Consider the following 12244-nt stretch of genomic DNA (forward strand, 5'->3'; position numbering starts at 1 on the left):
CATAGAGGCACAGTCACTTCCGGCAGCTAGAGCAGACACTGACTCTGTTTCAGCCATCTTCGATAAAGGCAAAAAGGTAAGTAAGGGAACGTTTCCGAGCTTTAGGAAGAATTATTTTCTTTCAAGACGCTGTCTTCCATACTTTCGTTATTAAACATACGGCTCAAGTGAGCACCGGTGTAGACAGTGACATCAGACATCTTTAATTAGCCCTACTCAAAAATGGCGGCAACGTAAGTATCGCGGGCCAGAGGTCGGTTGTAACCCGGAAGTGCCCTTGTAAAGGAGGGGGCGGTTAGACAATCCGGAAGCGGATGGAATGAAGAGGTGCCACTTGGCGGCCATGGCACCTGTAGTATCGGCGACTCCGGGTCAAGGCCCGGCCGAGTGCAGTACCATGGGCAGCACTGGGTATAGGGCAGAGACAGCTTTGTGTCAACTTTGCTGCTGAACCCCTAGGACCCATCGTTAGAGACCTGCAGGACTCTTTTCCTCATCCCAGGCTCAGAGGAGAGTTTGCTGGGACTGGTGGGCTGGTTTCCTGCCCTGGGGGGCGGATCACCTTCGGGGCCGCCTCTTGGAGACTGGGGCGCCTAGGGAACGAACAGGTTCGCTTGAGTCACCCGCCGCCGCGTAAGACGTTGTGCCACTCTCATTCCGACAATCGAAGAAATCGATCATTCGCACATTTTCCCCTCTCTGACTTTTCCCATCTCTGTTAACCCACGAGAATCTAATGACTGGCATCTCAGAACCCAGAGCCTGGGACCTTAGATTGCTGTAAGCTTTCTCTGGTGCTAATATCAGCAACAAGGGTCTGTTTCCGGGTACGTTCAAGAGGAAGGTGCCTCGTGAACACATCTGCTGGTGAGGAGGCCTAAAGAACTGGAAAGCCCACTCTCTTGGAACCACCACACCTGTTTAAAGAACCTAAGCACCTTTCAAAGCCACTGGAAATTTGTCGTCTAGTGGTGGTGGGTGAATAAAGGAGGGCAGAATGGATGATTTCATCTCCATTAGCCTACTGTCTTTGGCTATGTTGGTGGGATGTTACGTGGCTGGAATCATTCCCTTGGCTGTTAATTTCTCAGAGGTAAGAAATTCTCAATTTTCTGTCAGCTGTCGGGATGGCTGTGAGGTAGTAGTTTTAGTTGCAAAGGGAAGCTGCTTCCCTAGTTAAATCTCAAAGCTGAAGGCCTCATTAAGAAAGACTATCTTTTTAAAAAGATACGTAACACTTAATAGTAGAAACAAACCTCATATTCAGCAGTGGAATTCTTAACTTAGGGTGGATAGATTTTCCACGGAAGATCCTGGAGTATTCCGTAAGCAATTCCCTAGAATCGCTTACAAAAATTTGAGGTTCTGTGCGTTTACCTGGGGAGCGGCACCATAACATTTCTTTTGATTCTCAGAGGTTTCATGGAATCAAGATTCCAGATTGTTATCAAGAAAATAAACAGAGGGCTGGGCGCGGTGGCTCACGCCTGTAATCTCAGCACTTTGGGAGGCTGAGGTGGAAGGATCGCTTGGGCCCAGGAGTTCTAGACCAGCCTGGGCAACGTGGCAAGACCCCGTCCCTACAAAAATTTAAGAATTACCCAAGCGGTGGTGTGCTTCTGTGGTCCCAGCTACTTGGGAGGCTGAAGCAGGAGGATCCCTTGACCGCAGGTAGTTGAGGCTGCAGTGAGCCATGTTTGGGCCACTGCACTGCAGCCTGGACAGCAGAGTGAGATCGTGTCTCCAAAAAAAAAAAAAAAAAAAAGAAAGAAAAAGGAAAAAAAGATGGAGAAAGTTATTTGTCCTCATGAACTGAAATCAATATAACTTCTTTTTGAGAAAGTCAAACGCACCTTTCTGAGGAAAGCTGTTTTGTTTTGTTTTTTGGATGCGTGTACTAGAATGAATGTAAGAAAAAACTAAATTAGATTGTTCTTAACTCACATTTCCTTTTAAAGAAGGAGAGCCTTGGAATTGATATTCTGAAGTTGTTTCAAATCTGTTTGCTTAGCAATTAATTTTTGGTTAATATGTTTTGACATTTTCGTTAATTTGATTGGCATTCCTTGAACAAACATTAAGCGAGGGTCCCGGGAAGATAGTCCCGGGAAGAAGAAGCACTGTTCAATGAACATGCTGATAGGTCCTTCAGGTAGGCATAAAGAATTCACGAAGTGCACAGTGTTCAAAGATTTAGGGGGAAAATCTACTACAAAATTTCATGAGTTTGTCCTAGAGTTCAGCAGTAAAATAGGCCCTAGTTTCAATGCCATTCCTGAAAGTACTTTCAAAGGAGGCCTGAAGTAGAAAGGAGAAGTATAAATGAAATATTAAGTACACCTTGAAGAAACCTGAGGAAAAGGAGACATTACAGGTGAAAATAGCCTGTGGGTGGGAAAGAAGGTGGGACAAGGTGTTGTCAGTTTGAGGAAAAGTAAAGCCCATAGCCAGATGGAACAGAGGCTTAAATTGTTGCTGCTCTTTTTGTTTCCTTTTTAATCTGTACCCCTCAACATCTAATGATAGCATTTTTAAAAATTATGTGCATTACCTAACCTCACTTAAAAAACTCAAGCTCGGTGCGTTGGCGCGCGCCTGTAGTCGTAGCTACTCAAGAGGATAAGGTGGGAGGATTGCTTGAACCCAGGAGTTGGCCTGGGCAACATTGAGACTCCTCTTAAAAAAAAAAAAAAAAAAATCATTGACATAGAGGAGGAAACAGAGACTGGATAGGTTCATGAAGTTTATTAGAATCAGAAGAGAGGTATTTTTTCACTCTAGCTTTTCTAACTCAGACCAGTTCGTAGCCACTAAGCATTTTGGCAAAGGTACAAGATACATATACTTGGTAGCCTGTGTGCGGAATCCAGCCTGCAGGCTGTTCCATTAGCAGAAAGTTTATTATTGTTGTTCTTTACCAATATTTCCTCAAGGCAAAGGTTGGGTTGGGCTGAGTAGCAGCTGTTAGGCACAGTCCTCCTTGCCCTTAAAGCCTATTTCACTTATTTGGGTTACCTGCCTGCCCAGTACTTTGTGATCCTGCCGTGTTTCCTTTGACATTATTGTATTTTCTTATAATTATATTAGAATTGAATTGACATTAGTAGGGCCGACGTGTGAGATTTGGGTTGGTCTATATATTTTTAAACTTATTGAAGTAATATTTATGAATAATTATAGTTCTGATAAGCAACCAGTAAAACTTTTTATTTCTATAAAATGCTTATAACTTTACCAATTTCAGTATTTTTTCAAACTTCCTTGAATGGTTATTGCAGTATGCAGATATATACTATTTCCTTTTTCACTGGAAGGAAATGTTTACAGGAGTGGTATTATTAACTGGGCCATTATAATATAATTAGTATGTCATGTCATTTGTGGCTTTCTTAAATTGACGGTCAAGTGGTCTTTTCCAGCTGTAGGTCTTAAAATGCTATAAATCAGCATTCATAGTATCTGTTTATTATTAGAGTAGATGCAATGCATTTTGAGCTATTAGAATAAAAAATGAAAGTTATAAATAACTTAAAGACATCTTAGAATTCAACTAGGATTTCTGTCTCCTAGGAACTGAATATTTTTTCTAGGTAAAATATGCCGTTATGATGGACCAATGTTATAATGAAACTAGTGAGCTGGTAAATTTGTAAAAGTAAATTTCATTCATGGGGGACTGGAAAGCACAATTTCTTTCTTTAGAAAATAATTCCCCAAACTCCTACACTAGATAAACGACTTGCCTTTTTAAGGAAGTCTGGCTTTCTTAGAGACTAGTATTATTATTTTACAGTTCACTTTCATTTACATCAGCGGTGTCCAATCTTTTGGCTTCCCTGGGCCACATCAGAAGAAGAATTATCTCAAACCACATATAAAATACACTAACACTAAGAGAGCTGACGAGCTTAAAAAAAAAAAAATGCAAAAAACCCTCATAATGTTTAAAGAAAGTGTGTGAATTGGTGTAAGGCTTCATTCAAAGTGCTGCTGGGTTGCCTGCGGCCCACGAGCCATGAGTTGGACAAGCTTGATTTACATGAAAAGATATGCTTTTTATTCATGTTTTTAATCTTGCTGCTGCTTTCTCATTCAATACTTTTTCTTAAGAATTTCTCAGAACAGGAATAAAAGTCAGATGATCAATTATGGCAAGATTAGTATTTAAAAATAAGTTAAAATCAGGTTGTCTGAAATTGCAGTAGTGGTGGGGTCGGTCTGCCTGCCAGAGGTGACCACCAAGAGGTTTATGTGACATTGATTTCTCTGTCAGTTTCTCTTCATCCCAAAACTACCTTTCTTGATACTTTTGTGGCCTTCTTCCTTGGACTTTGACCTGGCAACTGTACCTTCATGCCTTAAAAATTTATAAAACAAAGGAAAAAAATCTGATTCTCAAATGCAATTGTAAGTAACTATGATAATCAGGATGTTAATTTTTTCAGTATATGGGAAAGAGAAACACTTTTAACTTTTAAAGGAGGCCGGCCAGGCGCGGTAGCTCATGCCTGTAATCCCAGCACTTTGGGAGGCCAAGGCAGGTGAATCACCTGAGGTCGGGAGTTCGGGACCAGCCTGACCAACACAGAGAAACCCCGTCTCTACTGAAAATACAAAATTAGTTGGGCATGGTGACGGATGCCTGTAATCCCAGCTACTTAGGAGGCTGAGGCAGGAGAATCACTTGAACCTGGGAGGCGGAGGTTGCAGTGAACCAAGATTGTGCCATTGCACTCCAGCCTGGGCAGCAAGAGCGAAACTCCCTCTCAAAACAAACAAACAAAAAAAACCCAGCAAAGGTGGGGCTAGTGGCGCACACCGGGTTAGTCCCAGCTACTCCAAATGCTGATATGGAAGGATCACTTGAGCCCAGGAGTTCAGGGTTGCAGTGAGCTATGAGTGTGCCTGTGAATAGCCACTGGCAACATAGGGAGACCTACTCCCTAAAATAACCAACAGCATAAATCCGTAAGTTGGCAGATGAAGGTAGTGCTATTCTTAGGGTGATTTTACAGTTGAATATGATTAATAATGCACTAATTTCAAAAGGGACTGTCTGAGACATTATCATTCAAAATCAGTGTTACTACTTGAACAAGCTATTAAAATCCAAGTCTCTTCTGTTAAATGACCTTCTAGAGTTGTTGTGAGGTTGAAATAATATAAGCACAGGGTTAACACTATGTCTAGAACATAATAAAAACTTTCAAAAATGTTGAGGCAGATTCTCAATACTGATTAGAAAAACTTTTAAAGATTTTCATTTTTATAACTTTGTTCTAATTTACAATTGTTAAACCTTTTATTTGGAAAAAGACTTAATAATGGTAAAGCTCCTCCCGCTCCTGCCCTTCTCTGTCATGGAAACTTCTCAGCAATTTGGAATCCGAAGGTCTTCTTTTGGGGTTTGGTTTGCCTTACTATTTACCATTCTATTTGGAGAGGCCAGAGCTTTTCCTCTACCCTCCCTGCTTTATAGTATTTTTCTTAGTATTTAACTTTCTTTTCTTCATTATATTTACTCTTAAGCTTTGTTTTGTTCTTTCATGTTTTAAAGTTTTGTGTCTCTATTAGTCCATTTTTGTACTGCTAATAAAGACATACCTGAGACTGGGTAATTTATAAAGGAAAGAGGTTTAATTGACTCACAATTCAGCATAGCTGGGGAGGCCTAAAATCATGGCAGAAGAGGAGGCAAACACATCCTTCTTCATGGGGCGGCAGGATGGAGAAGTGCTGAGCAAAATAGGGAAAGCCCCTTATAAAACCATCAGCTCTCATGAGAACTCACTATCACAAGAACAGCGTGAGGGTAACCATCCCCATGATTAAATTACCTCCCACCACATGGGAACTGCAACTCAAGATGGGATTTGGGTGGGGACCCAACCAAACCATATCAGTGTCTGATTATAATAACTGACTCATTCATAGTAAGTATCTTTAAGGGTTTGAGTTACCCTCAAAGCAAAGGTTTATTGTATCTGAAGAACAAATTTGTTCAGTATGCTTCTGCCTCTACAATAGATTCTCTTTGATGTAGATTTAGCAAAATTACATTTTTAAGGACTTTTATGTTGTCTGGTACATTGCTCTTACCCTCTTATGGTAATACAAGAGATTTTATACCTGTTTGGAATTTCATTTGTAAATTCTAAGATTTGGGCCAGGCGTAGTGGCTTATACCTGTAATTCCAGTGCTTTAGGAGGCTGAAGTTGGAAGATTGCTTGAGGCCAGGAGCTTGAGACCAACCTGGGCAACAAGTGAGACCCTGTCTCAGAAGAATGAACGTAAATTATAAGATTTTAAACTTTGCAATCTCAGTAAACTTATCATATCTGGAAAGAAATCATCAGCTTGTCTTAGATTGAACTACAGTTTATTGTTTCATAAGGATCTTTGATAAAACTAAGTTTGGGCCGGGCGCGGTGGCTCAAGCCTGTAATCCCAGCACTTTGGGAGGCCGAGACGGGCGGATCACGAGGTCAGGAGATCGAGACCATCCTGGCTAACACGGTGAAACCCCGTCTCTACTAAAAAGTACAAAAAACTAGCCGGGCGAGGTGGCGGGCGCCTGTAGTCCCAGCTACTCGGGAGGCTGAGGCAGGAGAATGGCGTGAACCCAGGAGGCGGAGCTTGCGGTGAGCAGAGATCCGGCCACTGCACTCCAGCCTGGGTGACAGAGCCAGACTCCGTCTCAAAAAAAAAAAAAAAAAAAAAAAAAAAAAAAAAAAAAAAAAAAAAAAAAAACTAAGTTTGGATCAAATCAAATCCAGATACAATATGATTCAATATTGTTTTCCTGAAAAACTTCGTTTTCTCCAGGATACTATATTGACAAACATAATTAAGACCTATCTGCATAATAATATTAATAATGTTTATTGAGCTCTTTCTGTGTACCAGGCACTGATGTGCACTATCTAATTAATCCTCAGGACAAGACTGTGAGATACTGTTAAACTTCACTTTACAAATGAACAAACTCAGGCTTGGAGAGGTCACAGACTGTGATAGAGGTGTGATTTGGAACTAAGTCATTTTGATTCCTATTGCCAGATCAATCACTTGACTACTAAATGTTGCCTTTCCGAATGAACACTGTGAAGAAGGAATGAAAATAGGATCTATCTAAATTGATGCCTTTAGCTCCCCAAATTAGGAACATCTTTCATACCTTCCACAGTATGTCTCATGCTTTCTGCCTAGTCAGTGGAGTAGAACTTGAGACTCCAGAGGTAAACAATCTCCAAATACCATTGAAACCTGTAAGAAATAAGTTAATATGTCTTAGATGCCCTTTAAATTAACACCTGCCAATTTGGAATCTGAAGTAGTTCCCATTGTGAACTATCCAAGATCAATTTCACACTTGACATCTTCACAGGTTAGTCATAAATTGTGCTGTTCAAGAAGTGACATCCTTTTCAAGAGAAGATGACCTGAAATGGATTCAGAATGTTTCTGCATATGATAGTCTTAACCTCTCCTCTAATTAAAGAATTTAGTGATGAGACTTTTGTTGAATGGCAAGGTCCCCTTCAGCTCAGTCTGGAATTTCAGGTAACAAGTACTGGCTGGGCGCAGTGGCTCACGCCTGTAATCCCAGCTACTTGGGAGGCTGAGGCAGGAGAATTGCTTGAACCTTGGAGGCAGAGATTGTAGTGAGCTGAGATTGTACCATGGCACTCCAGCCTGGGCAACAGAACGAGACTCTGTCTAGAAAAAAAAAAAATAGTACTAAGTATGAGTACTGGTATTTCTTAAAACCTATAATGAAATTATGGAAATCTCAATCCTCCTTGAATACTAATATTCAATTTTTAACTTTATTGAAATAAAATGGAAATAAGTATTAGTTGGGCTGGAAATTCTTTTTTTTTTTTTCTTTTTGAGATAGAGTCTTGCTCTGTTGCCCATGCTGGAGTGCAGTGGCACGATCTCGGCCCACTGCAACCTCCCCCTCCCAGGTTCAAGCGATTCTCCTGCCTCAGACTCGCCAGTAGCTAGGATTACAGGTGCGCACCACCGTAACCAGCTAATTTTTTTGTATTTTTAGTAGAGATGAGGTTTCACCGTGTTAGCCAGGATGATCTAGATCTCCTGATCTTGAGATCCACCTGCCTCGGGCTCCCAAAGTTCCGGGATTACAGACGTGAGCCACCACGCCCAGCCCTGGAAATCCTTATATGGAAATTCATTTTTAAATGAAAAGGTTTTGAGGGTAACTAATAGATAATTACATCAAACTATCTGTTGCGAACTCTATTTATCTAAGGTTATTCTTTTCCTTTTCCTTTTCCTTTCCTTCCCTTTCCCTTTTCCCTTTTCCCTTTCCCTTTCCTGTTTCGCTGTTGCTGCCCAGGCTGCAATCTTGGTTCACTGCAACCTCTGCCTCCGAGGTTCAAGTGATTCTCCTGCCTCAGCCTCCTGAGTAGCTGGAATTACAGGCATGCGCTGCCAAGCCCCACCAATTTTGTATTTTTAGTAGAAACAGGGTTTCTCCATGTTGGTCAGGCTAGTCTCAAACTCCTGACCTCAGGTGGTCTGCCTGCCTTGGCCTCCCAAAGTGTTGGGATTACAGGCTTGAGCCATCGCGCCTGGCCAATTGTCTTTTTCTTTTTTTTTGTTTTGAGACAGAATTTCGTTCTTGTTGCCCAGGCTGGAGTGCAATGGCACAATCTCGGCTCACTGCAACTTCCTCCTCTCATGTTCAAGAGATTCTCCTGCCTCAACCTCCCAAGTAGCTGGGTGGTGGTGTTTTTGTGTTTTTAATAGAGACAGAGTTTCACCATATTGGCCAGGCTGGTCTCGAACTCCTCAGGTGATCCACCTGCTTTGGCCTCCCAAAGTGCTGGGATTACAGATGTGAGCTACCACGCCCAGCCTGAGGTTAATTTTCTATTAACCAAAACATTGTACCGTAGCTCCTGCACCTTGTTGTATACTCCTTTCATTAATTCTTTACGCATTTGACAGAGACAAATTGGGGAAAGATGATAGATCCTAAAAGCCAAAAACTGAACAATTAAATATGTCTTGTAAAGGAGCAATTTAGCATAGTGTTTAAGATTATATATTCTGGGCCAGGGGCAGTGGCTCACGCCTGTAATCCCAGCACTTTGGGAGGCCGAAGTGGGCGGATCATGAGGTCAGGAGATCAAGACTATCCTGGCTAACATGGTGAAACCTCATGTTTACTAAAAATACAAAAATTAGCTGGGCGTGATGGCACGTGCCTGAAGTCCCAGCTACTCGGGAGGCCGAGGCAGGAGAATCACTTGAACCTGGGAGGTGGAGGTTGCAGTGAGCCGAGATTGCACCACTGCACTCCAGCCTGGGCAACAGAGCGAGACTCTGTCTCAAAAAAAAAAAAAAAAAAAAAAAAAAGATTATATATTCTGGAGCTAGACGACATAGGTTCAGATTATGACTCTGCCATTGCTGGCTGTGTAAACCTGGGCAAATTGAACTTTCTATGTCTCTGTTTCCTTTTCTGTAAAGTGGAGATAATAGAAGTACCTACCTCATAAGATTGTTTTGAGGATGAATGAGCTAATATATGTAAAGTGACTATAATAGAAATGCCTGGCAGAGTAAGTACTTAATAAATGTTACTATAATGATGATGAAGGAGAAGAATTTGGTAGCACCTCCCTTGTGTAGAACTTGGCCATCCAGAAGCCACATTAATCTAAAGGACCAGCAAAGTCTCTGATTAGCCAAGTAGCCTGAAGAACAAGCATTTTGTTTGCTCTCTACTGTTCCTGGTTCTCATTTGGCTCCTGTGTATCTTTTTTATGTAATTCTGGTAGGCTGGTGAGCCAGTTATCAATTTATTTCCTCTCAGCTTTAAATTCAGTCTTCACTGACTACTCTGCAAAAACGCATCTGGGCCCCATAAATATTTTTCCTCTACCAGCGGGCACAATGTTATGCTTTGTCTGCAAGGGGTACTGGAGAGAAATTGTAAGTGGAAGTGGTTTTCTTTCTTGGTTCTGCCACACTTGTCCGGCACCAATTCCTGTAGCACAGGCACCCTCCCCCGTGTCCAGTTCCTGCGATGCACCCATCTTCTTCAGCACAGGTTCCTGCAACACATGTGACTGTGGCTTTCCCAGCCTCTAGCCAGGCTTCCCTGAGACCCAGCTCCTGCACCACCAAAGGCTTCTCCAGCCCCAGGCTCCTGCTGCATACACAGTTCCTCACGCACACAGCAGTTGGTAGTTTCCCCTGGCACTCCCCTTGGGCGGTTTTATAGTCTTGCCGGTGAGCCGCTTTCCCATGAACGGTTTCCCCAAAACCTCGAGTACAGATTTCCAGCAGGTTCCACCAGCACGGCACTATAGAAACTTCTCTGCCATTCGCGGAGCCCCACCCATCCCCTCTTCAGCAGGGTTTGGATCTCAGTTTTTGTGGGGCCTCTTCTTTGAGCACTCTTATCTCAGTGCTAAGATAGTAGCTGCCCCGTATATCTGCTATTATATTCTTTTTTTGGGAGGGAGATGGAGTTTCGCTCTTGTTGCCCAGGCTGGAGTGCAATGGTGTGATCTCTGCTCAGCGCAACTTTTGCCTCCCAGGTTTGAGCGATTCTCCTGCCTCAGCTTCCCAAGTAGCTGGGATTACAGATGCCTGCCACCATGCCTGGCTAATTTTGTATTTTTAGTAGAGACAGGGTTTTTCCGTGTTGGTCAGGCTAGTCTTGAACTCCCGACCTCAGGCGATCCATCTTCCTTGGCCTCCCAAAGTGCTGGGATTACAGGCGTGAGCCACCACGCCCTGCCCTGCTATTATATTCTGTATGGTTCTCTTTTAGTCAATTCCTCATAATTCTAGTCCCCTTTTATGCTTTCATAGATATTCTTTTCTTTCTTTCTTTCTTTCTTTTTTTGAGATGGAGTCTTGCTCTGTTGCCCAGGCTGGAGTGTGGTGGTACAATCGTGGCTCACCACAACCTCTGTCTCTGGGTTCAAGTGATTCTCCTGCCTCAGCCTCCCAAGTAGCTGAGATTACGGCTGCCCACCACCATGCCCGGCTAATTTTTGTATTGTTAGTGGAGACAGAGTTTCGCCATGTTGGTCAGGCTGGTCTCAAACTCCTGACCTCAGTTGATCCACCCACCTTGGCCTCCCAAAGTGCTGGGATTACCATGCCCAGATTCCTTTTGTAGGTGTTCTTTATGTTAAACTTTCTCTCTTCAAATTACTTTATGCTCTCTCTTTCATGAAAGGACCCTGACTGATACAGGTAGGTGATGGATCATAAATCAAATAAGGCTGAACAGAGAATTAAGCCAGAGTAAAATAAGACAGCCCCGGTGTCATGATATATGGCAGCTGACCTTCACTGTCAGTGCCTGAGAGTCATTAGGGAGAAGTGGGAACTGTGGGCATCTAAAGAGCACATATCATTTGACAACACCAAGTCTTCCTATTTTTCCAAAGCTGGAAATCTGGATTTTTATATTAAGTCTCCTGAATTTTACCCTTTGGCTACTTACTCAAATATTGCATCAGTGCGTGGGCCAAACAACCCATGTTTGTGAGTTGACAAGCCTCTGGACTGCCTGATTTCTAAACTCTCTGCATGTAGAAGGGGTGGGCAAGCAAGTAAAGGAAATAAGTTATAGCATGGTAGTGGGGGTGGGAGAGACTGAAAAAAATTTTGAATTATTACACAATGTTGAAGGGCAGTTGTTTAGAACCGCTTGCTAGAGGGGAAAACATCTCTATGTTCACATTAAAGACACTATATTCTTTAATTTGACTGTAGTATAATAATGACTACTTGTCAACTGATATGTCAGGTTCTACGTTAATTTTAACAGTAACCTGGAAAGGGAAGAATTCTTGTCCCACTTGTAGATAAGGAAAGTGGGCCTCAAGTTTAGTAAGTACAAAGCCCCTATTTATATAGCCTCTAATTACATTAACAATTTTTTATTTTATTTTATTTTTTTTTGAGACGGAGTCTAGCTCTGTCACCCAGGCTGGAGTGCAGTGGCCGGATCTCTGCTCACTGCAAGCTCCGCCTCCCGGGTTTATGCCATTCTCCTGCCTCAGCCTCCCAAGTAGCTGGGACTACAGGCGCCCGCCACCTCACCCGGCTAGGTTTTTTTTGTATTTTTAGTAGAGACAGGGTTTCACCGTGTTAGCCAGGATGGTCTCGATCTCCTGACCTCGTGATCCGCCCGTCTCGGCCTCCCAAAGTGCTGGGATTACAGGCTTGAGCCACCGCGCCCGG

General features: G+C 42.7%; 1 protein-coding gene across 4 annotated transcripts in view; it reads left to right on the top strand.

The window, feature by feature from the left end:
- Positions 1–6: 6 nt before the first annotated feature.
- Positions 7–12244, top strand: part of SLC39A9 (solute carrier family 39 member 9) — a 65658-nt gene continuing 53420 nt past the window's right edge. For 2 of the 4 annotated variants that reach the window (XR_012090990.1, XM_007987112.3), the window contains exon 1: positions 303–1093. Coding sequence is in view for 2 of the 4 variants with exons in the window: in XM_007987112.3 (XP_007985303.1) it covers positions 998–1093 (96 nt within the window). In the remaining 2 variants the exon portion in view is untranslated. Of the gene's footprint in view, positions 77–301; positions 1094–12244 lie in introns of those variants that run through there. The other 2 variants (XM_007987113.3, XM_073011111.1) reach the window with 2 other exon arrangements.

The sequence above is a fragment of the Chlorocebus sabaeus genome, chromosome 24, assembly GCF_047675955.1.
Source record: "Chlorocebus sabaeus isolate Y175 chromosome 24, mChlSab1.0.hap1, whole genome shotgun sequence".
Lineage (NCBI taxonomy): Eukaryota > Metazoa > Chordata > Mammalia > Primates > Cercopithecidae > Chlorocebus > Chlorocebus sabaeus.